Source organism: Aethalodelphis obliquidens, unplaced genomic scaffold (genome assembly GCF_003676395.1).
Source record: "Aethalodelphis obliquidens isolate GAN/ISIS:26980383/991018 unplaced genomic scaffold, ASM367639v1 scaffold1, whole genome shotgun sequence".
In the NCBI taxonomy this organism is placed as follows: Eukaryota; Metazoa; Chordata; class Mammalia; order Artiodactyla; family Delphinidae; genus Aethalodelphis; species Aethalodelphis obliquidens.
Window position 1 is genome coordinate 12,421,583 of NW_020837945.1, and position 24,518 is coordinate 12,446,100.

General features: G+C 48.6%; 1 protein-coding gene across 4 annotated transcripts in view; it reads right to left on the minus strand.

Moving 5' to 3' along the window:
• Positions 1-24,518, minus strand: part of EVA1C (eva-1 homolog C) — an 84,604-nt gene that overhangs the window by 12,368 nt on the left and 47,718 nt on the right. For all 4 annotated transcript variants that reach the window (XM_027101279.1, XM_027101278.1, XM_027101289.1 and 1 more), the window contains 2 exons: positions 23,653-23,805; positions 7,640-7,783 (listed from right to left, as the gene is read on the minus strand). In XM_027101279.1, the coding sequence (XP_026957080.1) occupies positions 7,640-7,783; positions 23,653-23,805 (297 nt within the window). The remainder of the gene's footprint in view (positions 1-7,639; positions 7,784-23,652; positions 23,806-24,518) is intronic.

The window sequence follows — 24,518 nt, forward strand, 5'->3', positions numbered from 1 at the left end:
CTTTCTGTTCACCCTCTCTAACTCACTCCTTCCTTAATAACCCTGAGAGAATTCGAAGTCTCTGTGCTAGAATGCAGCTCTCAGTATTATAAGAAAGGATGACAGGAGGATGAAGAGAGAGGGCCGTGAAACAGACTCCCTTGGAAGATGGTTAAAGATTCTTCCAAACTGACCTTAAGAATAAACCATCCGGATCTCAAGACCCCCCAGGCAAAGCGGACAAGACGGTAGCAGGAGCTGAGCAGGGGGGCAAAGCAAGAATTCTGAAGAGCCAGTGCACTGCAGCCAGCTGGGAGGAGGGAGAGGAAACCAAATGTTTTCGCTACAGAAAATTATTTTTGTTTGTTCTTCGGCTCAGCTGGTATCTGGGAGAAGTGGCAACAGGAAATAGAAGTGAAGCCAATACAAACCGGGCAAGTTCAACTGCACTGATTTTTTGGAAAAGAGCTGGTAAGCCATCTTCAGCAGCAAGAAAACCTCATTTCCTTTCTCAAAGTGCTTAACAAAAGTCTTTTGGGGATGTCCCAGGATCAACAACCAGAGGACGTTCCTAAATTGTGAATTTTCCACGTGCAGGAGGCCCTGGCGCCTTTGTGACCGTCAGCAGCGAGGGTCACTTTCCAGGGCGGCACAGTGATGGGGACAGAGGCGGCGTAAGCTGTCCACCCCTCCCCCCGGGAATGCTCCTTGGCCGACCAAGGGGCAGGCACACTGCTGATCCTGGGACGCCGGCGGTGCCCCAGACAGCTGGGCTGTGCTGCCCCGGATGCTTTCTGATGAACAACCTCTCCATCACTTCTGCGCCCTGATTCCTCGGCAGGAGTTAAGTGCTCTCTGCAGGGGTGGTGTTTCTTTCCCACGTCTGCCTCTTGGCCTGTAGTCGAGATACAGCCGCAGGAGGGCTGGGCTCCCTACAAATGCCAGAGGCTTTCCAGCGCGAGGAGGAATTGCTTGGGAGGAATGAGCTTTGCAGAATAAAACATTAAATCGCCTGTGTCTGCCGTAGGCTCACGTCAGGGAACTTGCTGATTTACTATGTGAAAATGGCTCTCGTACTGGGAGAATCTCTTAGGATCTTTAAGGTAACAACAGGTGTCAACACACCTGTCAGATTCTCGCATCTCCTGTTTCAAACTGATTCTGAATGAGAACAGGGGCTGCGTGTCATTTACTACCACCCCTAAACCCGTCCCTCTCCACTTGAGGTCCTTTTGTGAAAATGCCAGCAAACCCCTTTCATGGAGCTCCCACCACGTGCCGAACCCGGTGCTCAGCGTTTAAACAGTGCCTCTTGTGCAGTCCTCTTAGTGACCCCGTGAAGATGCGTGTCATTCCCATTCCCGCAGATGGGAAAACTGAGGCTCAGAGATGAACCATTCACCTAGCAAAGGGCGAAGCTTCAACTCCTGGTCTCACTCACATATGCCCTTACTCTTTTCTGTGATGCTGGGACGTTCAGCCTTTGGGAACCCGATACAGGATTGTTTTAAAGGATTATAAAGATGGCAAAGCAATTCCCACTCAGATAGTCCCCCTCAAGCCTCTTAGGTGGAACCAGAGATGATGATTCTAATGGGCTCCAGTGGTTCGCTAAATTTAGGCAGGCCCCCTTCCTGAATTTTTTTTTCCTGAGTAAATCTGTGTCAAGCCTGGATCCGGGTAGACTTTAAGAAAGAAGCCTCCACAGGTTGAAATTAGAGCCCCACATAATTTTTCACATCAGAGACAAAAAAGATCTCTGCTTACCCTCTCAATAGGTACCCAGATTGCATGAGCACCTCTGAATCCCGTCATTCCCCCCATCCCGCCTGTCCCAAACCTGCAGCACCTACTTCTCCTGTCCCCAATCCTAGCACCTACAGAAGGGGGTACCCCAAATTCTGGTACCACCATCCCTCTTGTCCCCAGATCCCGGCATCCATTCCTTTTACACACAACCCTGGTCCTGAAACAGAGCAGGACCTTACGGTCTTTCTCCCCTATGTCCTCTGCCTGCCTTTTGCCTGTGGAAAAACTTTAGCCAAAGAATAAGTTTAATCAGAGAAGTGAGAAAATGCAGAAAGAAAGGAAAACAGTCAAAGGAGACCAAATAATAATAGTTTAGTCATTAAGCATAGTCAAGGACCATTAGTTCCTTCTCAAGGGCTATAGATGATATTCTGAGCCATATCTGTGAGCTGTCTTACAGATACTGAAACCCCCGCCAGGCGAGAGAAGTTAACTACGTGTTGACCAGACTGTAGGCATGACGTAAGGTGTCACAATTCCAAGAATTGGCCTCAAGGAAATGGGAACACACCGACCCTGGAACTGAAGAGTAACTGTACTTAAAACAATCAAGATGACGCTGGTCAGACCACCGATGACCAATTTCAAGATGACCGTCAGAGCTGACTGTGCTGTTTCTGCACGTAGCCCTCTCCCTCCGTCTATGAAAGCCCTTGGCCCATGATTGTCATTTGTAGGGGCAGTCGGCCTTTGGACAGGAGTCCGCCCCACCCCCATTGCTGACATCCAAAATAAAGCAAACTTTCCTTTCCACCAACTTTGCCTCTTTATTGGCTTTTAAGCAGCGAGCAGCTGGACCCCACTTTCGGTTACAGTACCACCATCCCTCCTGCCCCCAAATCCTGGCACCCATCTCCTGGGAGGAGCTGCAGGCCCCCGGCTGAGGTCCATGTGTTTCCTGTCCCTCTCAGGAACTGTCAGGGCGGGGATGCTGGCTGTCAGGGCGGGGATGCTGGCTGTGCCTCTGTCTTGGTGACCCTCAAGGACCAGTGGCTGTGGACCCAGGGAGAAGCCCTCCCCGTCGGGGTGAGGGGAGAGCAGGCCGTTCTCCAGGTCTGCCTCCTCCTAATAGGAGGAAAGTCTGAAACCTATCCTGTCCAAGAGATGTGGCTAATAATAAAACCTGGATAAAAATTGAGAGCGAGGACCTCGTCTAGCCATGCATTAAAGAAGGGAGCTCCAGCGATGCATCTCCCAGCCCAGTCAAAGACTGATTGCTCCGCTCTCCGATGCACCGCCTACAGTTCAAAAGGCAAAAGGCCCACAGCCTGAATCATTCCCCCGAGGGTACACCAAGACGCTGAAATTCTCCATGTAGCCTAGAGCAATGAGGGAGGGGAAGGCAGGATTAAAGGAAGCTATAAAATAGGGAGGGGTGTTCCTATCAAAATGCAAATTACTTATGTCCCCGGAGAACACCCTCCAAGGGCTCCCTGCTGCCCTTAGGTACAAGCCAATCCTTAGTCGCCCATCCCCCAAGGTCCCTCGGTCCTGCTCCTGTGCTCACTTCCCAGCCTTTGCCTGCCCGTCACCTTGCTGACTCCTTACACGCCTGGTCTCACTTGCCTCAGACGCCACTCCCCTGGGAAGCCCTCCTGGTCCCCCAAGTCACCAGAGCCTGGAATCACCACATTCCATCCTATAGCTCATGAGGGCAGGGACCACATTGCTCACAGCACTGAGGCAACCTCTCCCCAACCCAAGGGGCGGGGTATTTCCTGGGTGGGCGCAGACAGATTGCTGGACTGAATAGCGAAGCCGGTTGGACACTGCGGTCAGAAGCCAGGTAGTGGAACAGATGTCTATAGGGGTGGATCTTCCATGAGCCTCTTAGGTAAGAGCATCCTGATTTGAGTAGGGGGTTGGCTGGGCTCCTCTCTAGCAGCCATGTTTATAATCACATCACATGGTCTCTGGCCAAGGCAGATCAAAGGAGGGGGCTACTGGACCCCAGTCCAGCCAATTAAATAGGTCTCTGTTAGAAATTTGGAATTAAGTTGCCAGATTGCCAGTCTTCATGTTGTTCGAACATAAAAATCTAACAGAAGAATCACTCGGGCTGTGGGGATAGCTGTATGGCATCCAGCCCAGGGTCAGAGGGCTGTCTGCAGAGGGGAGAGAGAGAGAGAGAGAGAGAGACAGAGACAGAGAGAGACAGAGAGAGAGACAGAGAGAGGGACGGAGAGACAGAGAGCGAGAGACAGAGAGAGACAGAGAGACAGAGAGAGAGAGAGGGAGAGAGGGAGGGAGAGAGAGACAGAGAGAGGGAGGGAGGAGAGAGACAGACAGACAGAGAGAGACAGAGAGAGAGAAAGAGAGAGAGGGAGGGAGAGAGAGACAGAGAGCGAGAGACAGAGAGAGACAGAGAGAGAGAGAGGGAGAGAGGGAGGGAGGAGAGAGAGGGAGAGAGGGAGGGAGAGAGAGAGAGAGAGAGGCGGAGGTGAGGGACGGCTGCCATCGCCGTGAAGTCTCCAGCTGGGCCCACCCTGAGGCCTTGCTTTCCGGCCCTGGCTTCTGGAGACGGCCTTCTAGCCTCAGGGAACCTCCCCAACCTCAACCCCCTTTCGGCTTAAACCAGCTCAACTTGGTTTCTTCATTCATATCCAGAGAGTCCCAAGTAAGACAGATTCTCTTAGAAATTAATTCCCGACATCCTCTGTTTTTGTATCAACTCCCACATCAGTAGAACTCATGTTTTTAAAATGTAAAACTTTTCATGCCCATTTGATAATCTACAAAATATGCAGACATTGCAAATCATGTTTTCATGATTCAGGTTTCACAGTGAAGGGCCATCTGTCGGGGGGAGAAATAATTTTAAATGTCAACCACTTAAAAAAGAAAAAAAAAGTCAACCACTCAGAAGGTGGTTAGAAGTCGCCTTAGAAGGTGTCTGCTTGGACAGTCGGGGCTGGGCTGGGAACATTAAGTGGCCTCAGGCTGAGGGTCACCACCTCCCTTTGGGATAACTCCGGGGGAACCACACTGACGACAGGGGGCCACTGTCCACGGTCCCACGTCCGAAACCAAGATGCAAAGCCCCCTCTCTGACCTTGGCTTCCCACCCTCAAGCGGACTCACTTGGCTGCCTCCCTCTGCCATCCTTCGACCTCGTCCAGACCCTTCCCCGTTGCCCAGTGAGGCTGGAGCAGGCCTCTGCTCCGTGCCGGCCCTCAAGCAGCTGGCCCTGAGGGAGGAACCCACCACCGGGCAGACCAGGGTCCCCCAGAACGCTGACCGCTAACCCCCTGGGCTCTCAACACACCCAGCTCCATCACCACCGCCCTTTCCGAAGTCAGCCTGACCCCATGGCCCTTACTTCAGACCTTCTCCCATCTCCTCAAACCCCTTTCTCCTCCCCCAAGTCCTCACAGCGAACCACCTCAGCTCGCACTTATCTTGAGAAGGTTGGGAAGACAAGGGCCACGCGGTTGGAACCCCAAGCCCTCCCTCCATCCATTCCCAGAGCCTCTGCCCCACCCCGTTGGGACAAGGGACAAATCTTTCCCGCCCTCATCACCTTCTCTGGACCCCAATCTTGCCCAAATAGGCCAGGTCTCTCCAGCGTCTCGAATGTCTTCCTACTTTCCCAAACCTCTCAATCCACCCAGTTTTGACCACGTCCTCTAGCGCCATTCGGGTCCGAGTCATTGCCTGCCGCTGTCTGACTGGTCTCTGCTTCCATCCCGCTCTAGCCCACCCTCCACCCTACAGCCGGAGTGGTCCTCTAAGGGTCTAATCATCACCAAATGACTCCCTTACTTAAAACTCTCCAGTGGCACCTCCTCCCAGGACCCTGTGGGATCTGGTCCCGGCCCCTCCCGTGCCACCTCATCCACCTTCCACCTCACCCACTGCCCTCGTCTCCCCCACTCAGCACCTGCCAGCTCACGCCTGCCCACCCCTCAGAGGACGGGGCAAATTCGCCCCAGAGGAAAGTTCTCTTTGGAAAACTTCTCCGTTCCCCCACCTCCCACCCGCTAAAAGGGCCCCTCCACTGTTATCCTTCCACACGGCATCCTGTCCTTTTCAGAAGCATCAGTTATCACAGTGGGTAACGACACATTTCTCTGGTTATTTGTTTAATGCCCATCTCTCTCCCCCAGCTGATAATTCCATGAGGACACGGACAACGTCTTTTCTTTTTTAACTACAACACGCCCACAGTGTGCCGAACGAGTGAATGAGGGAGAGGAAGCTTGGACTGGAACACGTGACCCCCAGGCTCTGAAAGTCCACCTTCTCTTCGCGAAGAGCAGCCTCAGCTGGGAACTGCTCTGGCCTCGCCTGTGAAGGCGCACCAGGAAATCCCCTTATTTGCAGGTTAATGTCCTGCCCTTCCCTCAACGCTCAGCTGGAGAGGCCTGGAGTCACTAGAACTTCAGAGTGATCTGTCTGGTATCTTGGGGAAACTCAGCCAGAACGGGCTCCATGCTACCCAGAGCTGCTTTACACGGGAGCCAGCATACAGACTGGAAGCAAATAAAACCGTGCTTCCTGGAATGTGAGTGTGGGTGCTGTTACTCTGGGAATACAATCCTGTAGTCACTGTGCTGTGACTATTACAGCTTTGATTTTGCAGAGGACAACGGTTTGAGCTCGGGATAGAAAAGGCTGGGGATGTCACGAAATATTATCGGGCCATAAAAAAGAATGAAGTACTGACGCGTACTCCAAATAGATGAACCTTGAAAACATATACTAGGTAAAGAAATCAGTCACAAAGAACCACGTATTGTCCGATTCCATTTATATGAAATGTCCAGAAGAGGCAAATCAGTAAAGACAGAGAGGGGTGGTTGCTTTGGGTGGGACTGGAGGGTGAGGGGTGGGTCGGGAAGTGACTGCTGAAGGGTCCAGGGCTTCTTTGGGGGAGTGACGAGAATGTTCTTAAATGAATTATGGTGGGAGTCGCACAATTCTGTGACTCTACTAAGATCACCGATTTGTATGATTAATGGGTGAATTGTATAGTTTGTGATTTATAGTTCAATAAAGCTCTTACCAAAAAAAAAAAAAAAAGACAGGCTAGGGGTATCTGGCAGGGGGAAAGGGGTTTCCATGAGCAAAAGTATGGGGTTCTTCAGTTATGATGTTCTTTGCTTTCCCTTTGCTTCTATACTTATTTCAAAAAACAAAAAACAAAAACAAAAAACACCTCTAAAAACCAGTTCATATGTCAGGATTACAAACCAGAAATCCACGGCACCCTCTGAGGGTAATTAACACCTGATTTTTAAAGGCAGCTTTATAAAATTAGAATCAAATGAATGAGCAATTTCATGTTATTATTTGAAGACACTAGGAAAACAAAGTGATGCTGTCATGTAACATATTTAATGGCTGCGGGGTAAGCATTTGATCTGTTGGTTTAACCCCGGGGGTATGTCGATAAAGCGGCTGTCGGCAGCACAGAGAATTAGTCATTTTACAGCCTAAAGGCTGGGATGGAAGATCAGCTAGGAGTCCAGCAATACTGAGTGAATTTGTGTGACGTACCCATAAATTTCAGAGCCTCCTAAGAACCCAGCTTAAAATCATTCTTCTCAGTGACATCCATTTTATCCCATTTGCTTGTTCTTTTCCTGCCCACCCCGCTTGCTGCCAATCTGATTGCTAAAAGCACTTTTAAAACAAACGTGGACCAGAGACAATTCGATCGCTTATCTGAGGCGAATGTCATAAACAAGGCTAAGGGATAGGAGAAAAGGCTCGCCAATATCTGGGATGACAGCACAGTTTCAGGGTAGAGTGAATGCAATGGTTTGTTACCGGAAAACTCCTGTTCACATGCTCACCACCTCCCCAAGAGGCAGGGTCTCCAAGCAGCTTGGGGAGGGTGGATTCTTACCACATGCGTAGGTGACGGTGAGGTATTTCTTCACTCCCGGAAGACAGGGGCTTCCGAAATGGTGATTGTTGACGAGGATTTTGCATCTCTGCTTCCCGTAACACCTCCTGGATAATACTTGCAAAGCCGAGTAAGACAAGCAATCTGAGAGGCAAAAAGAAAGAATCAAGAACTTCACGTTAGTTGGATTCCATGTATGGCCACCATGTCGCTACTGTTATTTTCTGTAAATAAGGATACTGAGCTGGATCTCACATCTTACGGAGATCGTTTCTCTGATTATTTTCTGTCTCATCAAAGCACCCCGCATGGGCTAAGTATCGATACTACACAGGCAGGCCTGGAAGGGCTTACTTTAATCAGACTGCTCGAACCCTCTGCTGTCACTGGTCGGAAATCCTTATGTAGTTTTGAACAAGGGGCCCTGTATTTGCATCTTGCACTGGGCACTGCCCCTGTCTCCCCAGTCAGGTAACGGGCCTCGCATATAGAAGAGGCAAAGCACGCAGAACACTGAATAAAGATTTGTATTTCTTTTGCGAGCGTTACCTCTCTGAAATACTTTAGTTATTGGTTAATTTTGAGAATCCTTCTCCCTGTGTGAGCATAAGCTCCATGAGGACGGGAACTATTTCTATCTTGTTTTTTATCTAATTCCCACAGCCTGGTCCACTGTGGAAATCCAGTAATAACGAATGAATGAATGAACAAAAGGATAGATGAATAAACACAAGGATGTGGTTTTCAGCACCCTGGCACGATGCCATCACAATTAGTAAATATTAATTGAACACGTACGGAGGACAAGGCACTGGGCTAGGTACCGTCTGAAAAACAAGTCAGAAGAAGCCTGCCTTGCATTCGCAGGATGTCGGATGGGGCTGGAGAGACAAAACCCACATTAACCTGACGGCTAATAATGTGAAACATGGAGTGAGTGTCAGCAGTGATTGGTCCAGACAAGAGGTGATGGGGTTGGAGGCAGGAGAGGTTGCTAGGGACCGGAGTGGTCAAGACAGGCTTTATGGAGCAGAGGGGCTTGGTCATGGGAGAAGCAGCATGAATTGGACGGAGGCAGGCAAAGAGAGAAAGGTAGAAACACCAAGGCAAGTGGGCCAGAAGCACTTCGTGGGAGTCTAGGGGCTCAGCGTGAGCTGGAATAGCGGGCATGGGCAAGGAAGATGCAGTAGATGAGCCGGAAAAGCAAAATGGAGCAGGACCAAGCTACCTCTGAACGCTGAGCTGAAGATTTTGAACTTTATTCTGCAAGCAACAGGGAGCCTAAAAAAATGCCTTGATGCTACTTCCTCTGGGGACAGTGTATGGGATGCCCTGGGAGAGAAAAGGAACCAAAGTCAGGGAGACTAGTTTGGAAGCAATTTTAATAATACACGTTGGGAGGAGTTAAGGGTTTGAAGAGAAGGGAATGGAGAAGAAGAGAATTCTAGACACCTCGCGAAGTTCAGCTCACTATAACAGCTAACATTCTGCCAGGCTCTGCTCTCAGCACTTGTATGTGAACTGATACAATGTTTCAACAACCCCATGAGATAGGTTGTTTATTATAATATCTTATATTTTAGAGAGACTATATATAGGATAGGATATATTATTATGTATCATAAGTTGCTTATATAATCTTTAATAGGTTAGTTGATATCTAATAGATTGTTTATATTACATATGTTTATATATATATATATATATACACATAGAGAGAGAGAGAGAGTGTGTGGGTGTATATATATATAAAATATCAATTTTGTGAATGGGCACACAGATGTGTGAGAGGTTACGGAACCGCATACAGCTAAAGAATGAGGACAGCAGGGTCTGGACGTGAACACCCAGGAAAGGCCCCCAAGTCTGCAGGTTTAACCTTTTAACCTCTGAGCTCCACTCTTCAGGTCTCCAGTGGGGGGGGGGTGGTGAGGGCCCCACTGAGGATGAGTCAGACCTTCAGCCTGGGGACAGAGGAGATGGCGGTGCCACTGCCGTGGACAGGGGAGATCAGTAGCAGTAGGCAGTTTGGAGGACGAGATAGTAAATTCATTAAAATAAAACAAAACAAAATAAAAAACTATTCTGCCTTTCAAAGGGGAAGGACCATTCAAGAAAGTTTTCAGATCCTGAGATGCCCGTGGGATGTGCGTGCCCGCAGAGCCCGAGGGCGGATGCTATGAAGCTGATCTCAGGGAGAGCACAGGGGCCCCCAGTCCCAGGACTTTTCTTTTCTTGGCTACACCACGTAGCTTGCGGGATCTTAGTTCCCCCACCAGGGACTGAACCCGGGCCGTGGCAGTGAAAGCGTGGAGTCCTAACCACTGGAGCGCCAGGGAAGTCCCCTCACAGGACTTTTCTTGTGCTGTCTGTTCATGTCTTACAGATGACAAACTCCTCTACCCTGTAAAAACAAAACCCCTGCAGTCCAATCCCGGAAACTGTCTCCAGCCTTACTGCCTTCCTTCACAGTCAGGATTCTGCAAAGGTCCTCCATGCCGGCCACCTCCGCTGTGTCCTCCTCCACCCACGTCCCAGCCATTCCTCAATGTGCCTCTGCCCTCCACACACCCTGACAAGGGTCCCTTCCCTCAGATCACAGGGACCTACTACTGTCCTAGCAGAGAGATGTGGCGGCCCTAATCCTCGCCCATCTCCGGAACTCGGGTGCCTGAACACTCTTGCTGGAGGCTTCCTCCCTGACCTTGGCTGCCTGGTGCCCTTCCCCCCCATCTGTCTGACTGCTCCATCCCAGAGACCCCTGCAGGCCTGCTCGCCCCACAGGAGGTCCTTCCTCAGCCTGGGCTCTCTCCTTGCACCTGCACACGCCATCTGGGCCCACGTCCACCTGGACCATCAGAAAACTGAGGACCCGACCGCTTCCAGCTCCCATGATGGATCGCCTTCGCTGTTCCCTCAGGAACCTCTCACTCCTCACGCGACATTCATCATGTTCCCCTCCCCCACCAACACCCAAGTGAAGCAGCCTGAGCTTGCTCTTCCCCCACATGCTGCTCTCAGTCTCCCTGCGACATCCTCTAGGCAGCCCGGCCAGAAGCCCCGGCTCCCTCCTCCGAGGTCTGATGCTCGGTCCTAGAATCATCCCTCCTCAGTTCCCCGCTGCAGCTGCAGCTTCAACCCTGTCACTTCTGCAGGAAATCTTTTTTTTTTTTCTTTTTTTGCGGTACGCGGGCCTCTCTCACTGTTGTGGCCTCTCCCGTTGCGGAGCACAGGCTCCGGACGCGCAGGCTCAGCGGCCGTGGCTCACGGGCCCAGCCGCTCTGCGGCATGTGGGAATCTTCCCGGACCGGGGCACGAACCCGTGTCCCCTGCATCGGCAGGTGGACTCCCAACCACTGCGCCACCAGGGAAGCCGTCCAACTCCATCTCTTATGTTAACTAGAGATCCGTGAAAGAGTCCAGTTGAAAGGAAGGATCTGTTTGGAAATTCCCTGGAGGTCCAGTGGTTAGGACTCTGCACCTTCACCGTTGAGGGCGTGGGTTCAATCCCTGATTGGGGAACTAAGATCCCATAAGCAGCACGGTATGGCTAAACCAAAAAAAAGGAAGAAAAAAAAAGAAAGGAAGGATCTGTGGTAAACACCACAAAGCTGGAAAGACAATGATCTTGAAGAAAGGACAATTAAATTAAATAAATACACATACACACACACATATATGCACACACACATATATACAATATATAAATTATATATTTGTTTATGTAATATGTGTATATTATATATTCACACATATAAAAATATATGGACCCTATAAACATATATGTATATATGTATGTGTGTATGTGTGAATATATAGTATATATTTTTTCTGATATATCTAAATGTATGTAATATGTATATCTCAACAAATGGTGAGGAACATTATTATAAAAGCACTTGATCTGAATATATTCATGAAGGTTCTGATTTATTTTGCTAAGTCCAGTTCCATGATCACTGGAGTGTTGGGCACATAGCAGACACCCAACAATGATACACTTAATGAGTGAATTAGTGGACTGGCATGGACGCCAGGGAATGCAAACATCCCATATATCTGGCTTTAGAATGTGTTTGCTCTGTGTGTGTGGGGAGGGGGCAGGGTGTGATCCGTGAGTTCAAATCTGTGCTGAGAAAAGCTGCCTGGAGGGGCTTCAGGAAGCTGTCAGCCTCCTTTTGGTCCCTGGGTCAGTTCTCTGCAACTCGCTCTGGCTTGGAATAGATCCATCTTTTTTCTGACTGCTTCTGAATACTCCAGTCTAAAGAAGGCATCTTGCTGGACCTAATCTGGTGCATTCTTATGAATGAAAGAAAAGTAAACAGAGCAAGTCAAGCAGCCAATGAAGATAGAATGAAATGTTTTAAGTGCCTGAGCATCAAGTACGTCTTTGTGAAGAGTAAAGAATAGTAACGTGAGCAGCGGGTATCATCAGGGTTCCGGCAGGCCACCCAGCGCTCAAATCGGACAATGTAAAGCAAGCTTGATAAAGAGACTTTACAAAGGTGTGGATGGGATGTGAACACCTCGAAGGATGGTGCAGGACCCCGGGGCAAGGAACAGCAGTGAGATGCTACCACCCCAAGCCTAAGGGGCAAGGGCAATGGCTTCCAGAGCACAAAGGGGGATGCCCCACGGACAGGGCTGCTGCACGGAGCTGGGGTCTGCGGTGGGCAGTCGTGCTGCTTACGGTGCATTGTGTTGCGTTAGGTTAGCTGCTTTGGTGCCTGGATCTCTCATTGGATGAGAGCTCCTGGAGGGCATGGGAGTTTCTCTGCTGTTTGCCCAGCACCTGGTATCTGCTCAACTCACTGAGACTCTGTGTCCCTCCTGCGTAGCACGAGGAACATCTTTTTCACTGTCTCTCTGTGAGGTTTGTATGAAGCAACTGCGGAAGTCAAAGCCCACATAAATGTGAACTGTTCTCACCAGCTGTCTCTAAGGGCGAATGGAATACCTCCTATGGTTAAGAGTCCAGAAAATGAAAACAAGCATATGGTACAATCAGACCTAAATATTAAAGTTTAACCTGCAAATAAGCGAAAATTTTAAAACACTGTAAGGAGAATCACCAAGATGGTAACAGGGGATATTTCTGGCTGATGGGAAAGTTTTTTTTTTTCCCCTATCGATTTTAAGATACTTTCCAAGTTTTTGAGTTTACATTGCTTTGAAATGAAAGCGTACAAAATGAACTTTCTTAAAAAGAAAAATAAAATTCATGTCTGGATAGAAGACAGCTTTTGAATACGAGGGTCTCTGGGGCGATTATTTTCAGAAATGTAAATTTTTCTGCAAATGTAATGATAAACTATTCTTTTGTATAACCCAGTTTGCCCCAGAAGCCATGAAAAGTTTACCTAGGAGTAAAAATGTATCCTTTGAATTTTCTTCCAGTTTATTTAAAAAGTTGTTTATTGAAGTATGATTAATTTACAATGTTGTGTTAGTTTCAAGTGTATAGCAAAGTGATTCAGTTATACATATATACATATATATTCTTTTTCAGATTGTTTTCCATTATCGGTTATTATAATACAAGATATTGAGTATAGTTCCCTGTGCTATACAGTAGGTCCTTGTTTACTTACTTTATATATAGTAGTGTGTATCTGTTAATCCCAAACTCTTAATTTATCTCTCCCCAGTCCCTTGCAGTTTATTTTTATTATTATTTTTCATTGCTTTGTGGACGCACAGGTTCTTCTCTGAGCACATGTATCAGTTGAAAAAAAGAAATCTTAAATCTCAAAAGATTTGAGAATGCACTGTATGATTTCTGTATAAGCCACCTACACTGGGAAGAAGTAACCGTATGAATTACGAAGTTATTCTTAGAAGTCCTATAATAACTATTATTGTTTTTGTCTGTAAACTATTATTTTTTTCTGTTTCAAAATAAAAACATGTTTGTAGTTGAAAACTTGAAAATCACAAATATGCCTAAACCAGGAAAATAAAAATCCCCAGGAAATCCCACTAATAGGAAAAAAAAGGTTAACCTTTAAAGAACATCCTTGTAGTCACTTTCCTATGTTTAAATGTCCTTCCCCTTCAATGGGATCATGTACATATTACTCTGTATGCTATTTTTTCTCATTTATTAATATATTTGTGAAAATTTTAACATAAGCATCATTTTAAAGAGGTGTAGAGATTCTCACTTTATGGATGTATCGGCTCTATTTACAATACCCTACTGGCAGACATTCTGATGAGTTCCATGGTTTAATGCTATAAAGAATTCTATGTGAAACATCCTTAGAGATAAACATTTGGACACAGGCATGATAGTTTCTAATTCTTGGAAGTAGACTGCTTTGTCAGAGGGTATTCAAAATGTTAAAGTTTTTGATACACACTGCCAACCCATTACCCAGAAGAGTTGTACCAATTCATGCTCTTGCCAGATGATATAAGAGCCCTGGAACCTTTATATTTTCTTAGGACATGTGCCTGACCATATTCTTTAAGGCTAACAGAGGAAGGGCGGGGGGAAGAGACTCCCATCTATAAGACGACAATCCTCTTGCACCCAGGAGGTCTTGTGACCAGCGTGATTTACAGAGGCAGGCTTCTGCACTCATAGCTACCCTGGGAGTGAAAGAATTTATCTTGGTGAGAAGGAAAGAAGCCACAGTGTGTTTTTAGGAAGAGGCCCAAGGTAATTCAGGTCCACTTCGGGTCTGACCATTTCCTTGTTGATGCTGAGCTCTGAACCATTGGCAGGATTCTTTTTTTAAAGTGGTTATTTCCCTCCCAGGCTGATTCTGTTTGCACCTCTCTGCCTGGCAAACTACCCTCCACCCCAATACATGTGATAACAAGATATTCAACTTTTTTTTGGAGTGGGGGGAGGCTACTGTTTAACAGAAACTGAAGTTAATCGCTCTTTACAACCTGTGTTTATTCAGATAATTAGGCTGGTTGCTCTTAAGAGACTTTCTTGGCAGTGGGAATCCCTGGCACCTTGATCTTTGGCTGAAAAGTCCAGGCCTGCCCACACTTGGCCTTGGGGCGGCCTTAGCCCAGCCTTTGACGTCCATTGTGTCGTTTTTCTCATTCACTTCTTAAGGAAATAGAGTCCCTGGAGCCCACCCAGAAAATGTAGCTGCAGCAGGAAATGACGTCCCATAGTGGAGGCCCAGCGAAGGGAACTTTCTGGAGGCCTGCTTTCCTAAGTTCACGCCCGGGTCTGTGGGAAGGTTCAGTCCTTCCTGTGTTAGGATGCTGCTTCACTGGTGTTTCTCTGGAATCAACGCGGATCAGTCACTTCCATACCTTTCTTTCAGTTTCTCTTCCACTAGAGGAGCTGTACGTTTTCGGGGTTTTTTTTTGTTTTTTTTTTTTTCAAATTTTTTGGCCATGCCGCGCGGCATGTGGGATCTTGGTTCTCCGACCAGGGATTGAACCCACGCCCCCTGCATTGGAAGCACGGGGAGTCTTAACCACTGGGCCTCCAGGGAAGTCCCAAAAAGAGCCATAAGTGCTGAGGGGTCTGACTTGCTTTAAGATCTTTCAGAAATTTTGGGTCACCACCCTCAAGAAGGGACACCAGATCTACCTGTGTTTGAACCTGTGTGACGGTATAATGTCGCTTTTTGACAGCTGTGACGGTCAGTCAGCCTTTGTAGTAGTTTATAGGGCCGTGGTAATGAGTACCACAAACTGGGTGGCTTAAACAACAGAATTTTGTTTCCTCTTGGTTCTGGAGGCCGGAAGTCCAAGATGTCAGGAGGGTTGGCTCCTTCTGAGGTTTCTCTCCTTAGCTTGCAAATGGCTGACCTCTCCCTGCGTCCTCACACGGTCTTCCCTCTGTGTGTGTCCGTGTCCTGATCTCCCCTTCTTATAGGCAGTCACGTTGGATTAAGGCCCTCCCATATGACCTCGGTTTAACTTAGTCACCTCTTTAAAGGCCCCATCTTCCCAGACAGTCACAATTCTGAGGTACTGGAGGTTAGGATGTCAACACGGGAATTTTACGAGAACACAGTTCAGCCCGTAGCAGCCTTCAAGATGGCCCCCAATGGTCTCAACCTCCTGGAATTCACACCCTTGTGTAGCCTCCTCCCTCAAAGAATCAGCTGGTCTGTGAGACCCATAGAGTTGGGTGGAGGTGACGGTGTGTGGCTTCCATTTGCTCTTCTGCATCTTGGGCTTTGGGAGAAGCCAGCTGTCATGTCTCAAGGACGCTCGAGACCTATGTGGGGAGAACCAAGGTCTCCCACCAACAACCTGCACCAACTTGCCCGCCATATGAGTGAGTCACCTTGGAAGTCCAGCCCTCAGATGACTGCAGCCCGAGCCGACATGCCAGCTGCAACCATGAGACACCATGAGGCCCTAAGCAAGAACTTCCCAACTAGGGTACCCCAGAATCCCTGCCCCACAGAAACGGTGTGGTAATAAATGTTCATTTTTGTTTTAAGCCATTAAATTTGGGAATATTTCATTACTCTGCAATAGAAAACAAATACAGTAGATGCAAACTATTACATTTAGAATGGGTAAACAACAAGGTCCTACTGTATAGTACACAAAAGTATATTCTGTGATAAACCATAATGGAAAAGAATATAAAAAAGAGGGGTTTCCCTGGTGGCGCAGTGGTTGAGAGTCCGCCTGCCGATGCAGGGGACATGGGTTCGTGCCCCGGTCAGGGAAGATCCCACATGCTGCGGAGCGGCTGGGCCCGTGAGCCATGGCCACTGAGCCTGCGCGTCCGGAGCCTGTGCTCCGCAACGGGAGAGGCCACAACAGTGAGAGGCCTGCGTACCGCAAAAAAAAAAAAAGAATATAAAAAAGAATGTCTACATGTGCATAACTGAGTCACTTTGCTGTACAGCAGAGACTGGCACAACATTGTAAATCAACTATACTTCAATTTAAAAAAATTTAAAAAAAAGAAAACAAATACACATTGCTGGGGAAAGAAAATCCTAAAACTACAGAAGTAGCTTTGGGACTGGGAAGTGGGCATAGTTGGGAGGACCTTGAGGAGATGGTTAAAGTCCAAGGGCCTTGAAGACAAGCCCAGCATCAGTAACCTTTGCGTCCTGAGCCAAGCGCATCTTCAAGGCAGAGCTTCCCAACTTCAACAGTGAATGCAGGGACTTCTCTGGTGGCGCAGTGGATAAGAATCCACCTGCCAATGCAGGGGACACGGGTTCGAGCCCTGGTCCGGGAAGATCGCACATGCCGCGGAGCAACTAAGCCCGTGCGCCACAACTACTGAGCCTGTGCTCTAGAGCCCGCGAGCCACAACTACTGAGCCCACGTGCCACAACTACTGAAGCCTGTGCACCTAGAGCCCACGCTCCACAACAAGAGAAGCCACCACAATAAGAAGCACATGCACTGCAATGAAGAGTAGCCCCCCACTGGCCGCAACTAGAGAAAGCCTGCATGCAGCAACGAAGACCCAACGCAGCCAAAAATAAATAAATTACAAAAAAAACAAAACCAGCGAATGCACACAGGTACACTGAATGTATCTCGTCAGGCCTCCAGGCTTCCCTTGGACTCTTGATTTTGGGTATGGGCAGTGCCTCCCTTTACCTCTCTGTGCCATGCAAATATAATTTTCTGTGTGTGATGACGTGGGAAGACTGGGAAGCCCTGTTCAAGGCCAGGGTGTGGTGTGTGACCAGTGCCTCACCGTGGCTGCGCCTGCCCTGATACATTCCAGATGGGACCAGCTTAGAGTATCACCCATAGAGCGTGGAGGTTCTGTCCGCCCTCCTCCCAGCCCAGACCCGGAGGCCTTGCCGAGGACAGCATGAGTCCCCTCATATCCTTGGGGATGTCCAGCAGAAGCTTGGGTTCCGCTATGGGAGGTACTGACAGCCAGGCCTTGGGCAGCCCTGAGGATGCTTGTGGGAACATGATGCCGTCACACCATGATTTGGGGACCACATGTACCTGCCCGACTCCCACCAGGGGCGTCCCCCTCTCCACCACCACTCAACCCATTCCCTTTGAACTTATCCTATGTACGAAGTACACAGACGCAACCAGCCCTATATAGCAAACCCGGACTACTAGTTCAGAAAAAAATATACCGTGGCATGGGAAACGTCCAGCAGAAAAAAATGTATAAAGGGTTCATATCTTTACTCTGTCTTGAGCTCACAAAAATTAATGGAAAAAATAAAGATCTCAACAACAACAAAAGGACAAAGGCTAGAGACACAGTGTGTGCAAAGCACAAATGCAATAACCACAAACACAAGGGGAAAGGTTCAAGGTCATTCATAAACAAAGAAAAGCAAATAAAAAATATACAGAAAGGCCACTATATACCTATTAACTTGGAAACATGAAGAAAAATCATACAGAATGCTGCAAAAATTGCAGGGAAACCCACAGTTCTACGTCACTGTTTATGCACATAAACTGGTATGAAAAGGTTTTGGAAAGACCTCTGGTGGTACATGGGAAGAACTGTAAACATGCCCATGCCCTCCTTTGGAATAAAACTTCTGGGAATTTATCCCAAGGAAATAAACCAGAGGAAAGAAAAAGCTACAAGCACAGGTTCCTTACACATTGTTTATGATATTTAAAAATCAGAAACAATGAAATAGGGACTTCCCTGGTGGCGCAGTGGTTAAGAGTCCGCCTGCCAATGCAGGGGACACGGGTTCGAGCCCTGGTCAGAGAAGATCCCACATGCCGCGGAGCAACTAAGCCCGAGCGCCACAACTACTGAGCCTGCGCTCTAGAGCCCGTGCTCCGCAACAAGAGAAGCCACCGCAACGAGAAGCCCTCACACCCCAATGAAGAGTAGCCCCTGTTCTCCGCAACTAGAGAAAGCCCTCATGTAGCAACGATGACCCAATGCAGCCAAAAAATAAATCAATTAATTAAAAAAAAAAAAGCAATGAAACAGCCACCAGGGAATGGGTAAGTAAAGTATATATTGTATCCCTTTAACAAGAGAGTGATTGACTTTGTCAGGAATTCACTGGTCATGTGGAAAACCACCCGTGACATAAAGTTAAATTTCAAAGCAGAACTCAAATGTATCTACTTCAGAATTGCCATTATGTAAAAGTTGTTCTCTGCTCATCATACACCAGGACTTGGAAGAGATCCTGAAAAGAAAAATCTTTTCATTTGATGGGAAAAATCTGTGGCTGAATCTTTCTCTTATTTCTGTTCAATACAATGACGGTGCTTGTGCAGAACAACGATCATCACAACAATTATCTTTTAGAAGGAAGTGGAAATGCTCTCGCTGGGTATCTGCGTGCTAACGCCCCGCTCCGCCCTGCTTTCTGACCGAGTATGCGGGGCTGCCCTGGGTACCCAGACCCTGAGCTTGTGGGGCTGCACCAGACTTTAGCTTATATGCAAGAGGAAAAGCACACACATCCCCTTTCAGAGGCCCAAGGTGAGACCCGACCACTTGGCCTTTAGGCAACCATCCTCCCAAGTTCATACCAGGTTCCGGGGTTAAAAATAAACAGCCCTTTCTCCTTCTTCGAAGCGCTGAGGCCCAGCTGCAGTAATAACTTAGAACTGAGAGCAGAGATCACACACCGGTGGCCCATGGACCGGATGTGGCCCGTAGGCATGTTTTGTTTGGCTTGCACGGTGTTTTAAAAGTTGGAAAATTTCACATTAAAAAAAAAATTCAGATTCCCAGCATCTCATGAGAGGTTGGAAGCTGTGACAACACCAGGCCCACATTCCAGGCCGGCAACCATCCACCCGCCGGAGGCCAGTGTGGGTGCCTCACTTAGGAAGGGGGGCTCTGACTCATTCACAGGGCTCGAGATTCACACGGGCACCTGCTCTGTGCCAGGCTCTGCTCTGCTTGCTGGGAATTCCACAGGAAAAAAGAGGCATATCCTCTGCAGTGCTGGCCTTCTCCAGGTGAGAGAGACCATATGCACATAAGTGACTATTTCCACGTTATGAAGACAATCAAATGGGGACAGCTCGAGTGGGATGGCAGGGACAAGGTGCCGTGCTGGCAGGCTGCCTCGGAGAACCTCTCTGAAATGACATCTGAGTTGATTCCCGAATGACGAGACGGAGCTGGCCATGCAAAGATGTGGGGTGAGATTCCAGGCCAGAGGAAGAGCTTGTGCAAAGGCCCTGGGGCATGAAGGAGTGTGGAGTGCTCCAGAGGTAGTGAAGGAAGGAGAGAGAGAGGCGCACCACAGCTGGGAGACTGGGTTTATTCTACAGTAGACAGAGTGAAGGGCTTTAAGTGGGGTGGGGGGATGTGATCTGATTTGATTTAAATAAAATCCCTCTGACTGCTAAGTGAAGAAGGGGCTCAGGGAGGGTGTGGAATCAAGAAGCGAGGCCGGAGACCAGTCAAGAGGCAGCCCAGATGGTCCAGGTGAGAGAAGCCCTGAGTGGGCTGGGAGCAAACAGTCTGGATACTGGGTACGGGGAGAGTCCACAGGACTTGCAGACGCAGTGGATGGGAGACAGGGGGTCAAAAGAGGGTGCTTTTTAAAGTGGGTGATATTAAAGTGTGTTTATATCAGAGGGAAAACTGATGATTTTTGTGGGGCGAACACGCCAAATTCAGTTTAAAACCCTTACGTACAGTTTACCTGCTCCAAGAAGTGGAGTATTTCTTAGCCTTCAGTTAGATCAAGAAACTTCACCAGCACAGGCAGCCAGGGGTCCATATTTCTGCACACATGCACGGTTCTGCCCTTAAGTGCTAACCCGAAAGGTGAAACCAAAGGCCTCCACGTAAGGCTGTGGGACAAGATGAACGGGGACCCGAGACGGTGAGGTGAAGGGCACACGAGATGGTGAGATGAAGGGGGACCCGAGACAGTGAGCGGAAGGGGGACCCGCAAGGACCCTTTCGTTTCCCTTGGACCCCTTCGCACTGCAGAGCCTGGGGCCAGCGGATCTCTGGCATTTGGGTGGCGGTTCATGAATGCAGTGAAGAGCTTGACCCTCACCCTCACGGGCACTCAAGGGGCCATGGGCAGAAGCACACAACTGCGAGCGGAGGGTGGGAAGGGGGAGAGGGATGGGCAGGCTGTTTATTTATTTATTTTTTTGCAGTACGCGAGCCTCTCACTGCCGTGGCCTCTCCCGCTGCAGAGCACAGGCTCCGGACGCGCAGGCTCAGCGGCCATGGCTCACGGGCCCAGCCGCTCCGCGGCACGCGGGATCCTCCCGGACCGGGGCACGAACCCGCATCCCCTGCATCGGCAGGCGGACTCTCAACCACTGCGCCACCAGAGAAGCCCTGGCAGGCTGTTTTTGCCATGTGACTTGGCCAGGGCTCAGGATTTAATAACTGAACAGCCAAGCAAGGGGCACAGTCTCCCATTCACAGCCCTTTCCTGAGTCAACAAGGCTTATTCACAGCTGACCTGAGGATTCCCTGAACTCTCTATGGAAACCTGTCTTTTAACCACGGGGTCTGCTAACGTTTTCTTTGGCTGATGACTTTTCCCTGTAAACCCAACTCCCATCCAACCTCCCAGGAACCTAAGGCAGTGACGTACGGAACGTCAGTCATTCAGCCTGCACACAGATCTACCTACCTGGCTGACCACCTTCTGCTCAAAAGAACTCCTGAGATAGATGTTACTTATTGCTGTCTCCCAAAACACACATGGCTAAGCTAGACTCAGTGAGCCCGAGAAATGGGATGTCCCACACTGATATTAAGAAGTGGAGTCGCTTTCTGTCGAAAGAGATCAGATCACCAAGGGTGCCTTGTCCAGCTAAGCAAACCAGATGATACAGGGAGCCCCTGCAGGATGTTCAGGAGGGCAGATTTGCCTTTTAGAAGGTACCTCTGGCCACCCAGGGGAGAAAGCCATGCCTAGGACAGGGGGACTCCTGCGATGACCAGGCAATGGTCCTTTGACCTAACGCAGCAGCAGGAACAAGGGAGAAGGGGGTGGAGACATTGTGAACACGGGGAGATGTTATATGGGAGGGAGAATGGAGTTTCCAAACTCACAAGTCACTTGCTGGAGCACCGGGCACTACGCACAGACAGCAGGAGACACCCTCACAAGGGTCTCTCTGCCCACGTGGCAGGCAAGCCTGTTAAGACGGGAGCTAATTAAACGCGGCCGGATGCCCACTTCGGCCTGCTTCTGCTGTCTGCCTCGGCTGTCCTTCAGACGACCTTCTACCTTCCCTGGACGCTGGGCGAGGGGCCTCGGAGACACGTGTGACACGTGTTCCTTGTGAATTGCTTTTTGGTTCTCTCTCCAGCCTTGCCTAAGAGTGTGCCTGTGTAGCTAGGTCACTTTACATTCTTCTTTTTTTTTTTTTTTTTCAGATCCAAGATTTTAGTTATGTATAAACTTCTTTTTTAAATTAATGTTTAATTTCACATGTGATCCAGGAATCGATTGCAGCAATTTAACACATTAAGGAGCTCATTTCAGGTTTGATGAATAAAGTGCAACTTCTTGGGCCGTTTCACAATTGGTCTGTTCTCTCTGGTAACACGGCGGGTGGAGCTGAGGCCGTTTCACCACCACAGATTGGGGCGTGTGATGGTTAATTTCATGTGTCGTTTTGCCTAGGCTACAGTGCCCAGTGGTTTGGTCAGACACCAGTCTAGATGTTATTGGGAAGGTATTTTTAAGATATGACTAACATTAGACATAGAAAATAAACTTATGGTTACTAAAGGGGAAAGGGGGGGAGGGATAAATTAGGAGCTTGCGATTAACAGATACACACTACTATATATAAAATAGACAAACATCAAAGACCTACTGTATAGCACAGGGAACTATTCAATATCTTGTAATACCCTATAATGGAAAAGAATTTGAAAAAGAATACACACACACACACACACACACATATACATGTATAACTGAATCACTTTGCTGTACACCTGAAACATTGTAAATCAACTATACTTCAATTTTAAAAAAAAGATATGACTAACAGTCAATCAGCAGACTTTGAGTAACGCAGATCACCCTCCATAACGTGGGTGGACCTCAACCAATCCATGGAAGGCCTTAAGAGCAAAGACTGGGGTCATCTGAAAAGGGAGTTCTTCTCTAGGCCGCAACATAGAACTTCTGCCAGGGTTTCCAGCCTGCTGTCCTGCGGAATTCAAACTCAAGACTGAACATCAACTCTTACCTGAGTTTTCAGACTGCCAGCCTGCCCTGCAGGTTTCAAACTTGCCAATCTCCACAAATGTGTGAGCCAATTCTTTAAAATCAGTCTATCTATCTATCTATCTATCTATTATCTATCAATCTACCTATCATCTATCTATCTATCTATCAATTATCTATCAATCTACCTATCATCTATCTATCTATCTATCCACCTATCTCCTATTGGTTCCATTTCTCTGGAGAACCCTAATAATAATAGAGGGTGACTTTGAAGGGTGGAGCTCTCAGGTGTGTCGGGCCATCATCTTAGCTCCAAACTGCGGACTTCTAAGAATGACCCACTGAGCTCTTCTCCACCCTGAACATAGCCTCAGGGCCTTAGCATGGGCTCTTCTCCCCGCCTGGACGCCGTCCCCAGGACCTGCAGGCTCTGACCCTCCGAGTCTCTGCTCAGCACACCCATCAGTCCACAGCACTGCGCCTCCCTGCAGCACCCTCCGCGTGCTCTCCGGCCTTCCCTCCCTCCCTCCCTCCCTCATGTGCTTTTCCCTTTAATGCCTATGTGCACCGGAAGTGCGACACATTAGCTCGTTTATTATCTGCTTTCTCATTGCCTCCTCATCCACTGCTGGAAGGTCAGCTCCAGGGAGACTCTGTGCTGGTCGCTGATGACTCCCCCATGCTTACAACAGGCCCTGCATACAGCAGGTGCTCAGTAAATACTCGGTGTAGACTAACTGAACAACAGACGGATTCCAGAATGTGGGGCAGAGGGAGACAGGACCCTGGCGGGTGGTTTCCTCCTGCCCTTGACTTTCCCTCTAGTCCAGGTACCAGCCAGCGCGTGGCCTCCTTCCTTAGGGACCGGAGCGCTAATCTCCTCCGACAGCACCCTGACAACAGCCACATAAAGACACATACCAAAGGGGGGGAGCCACGTGGCTTCCGAGGAGCAGACGTCCCTCTCCTGGGTCTTCCTGCCATAGGTCGCTGAGTAGATGTTGAGAAACTTGGACTCGTGGCAGTGCAGTTTCAGCTCGTGGTCTTCACACACAGTTTTGTTTTTTAACTCATCTGAAGCAGAAACAAAAACAGGTGGCACCATCAGCTTCCTCAGAAGGAATCAGAAAGCACTGCCCACGCCCCGGCCAGGTCCCATCCCCCGGGGGGCTGCACCCCAGGAAGGGGAGAGTCGGGATGGTCCTGCCTGCCATGGGCTCTCTGACCCTGCAAAATCCTCTGCAGAAAGAGGGTCAACAAGTGCAAAGACCCAGGAATTACCCTAAGGACCAAACGGAGGAGGAGAGATGCCAGGGTGAAGACAGCAGGGCTCCCTGGGCCAGGTCCTGGGCCAGGCCATAAAGGGAGTTTCTCTCTCTCCCCACTTGAGGTCCCACGTTCCTTAATCGAAGGGAGCCTCTTCTCAAATGCCATACTGGGACTCACACAGGTAAAGACCAGGAATCACCTGATGGAAGATTAAGTTCAGGAGAGAGTCCAGCTAAACCACACCACCCAACTTCGTAACGTTCTAGTATTCCGTTTGTGTATTTACAAAGAGAAAGAGAAATGATAGGAAAGTAAATTATGTCCTTGTCTAGGAAAGGAAAAAAAGCAAGGCACAGTGTCTGTGAAGGATCGCTCTTTGAAACAACAAGGTCCTACTGTAGAGCACAGGGAACTATATTCAATATCATGTAATAAACCAGAATGCAAAAGAATATGAAAAAGAATATTGAAAAAAAAAAAAAAGAATCCCTCTTTGAAGAGGTGTGAAGAGTTGGCCC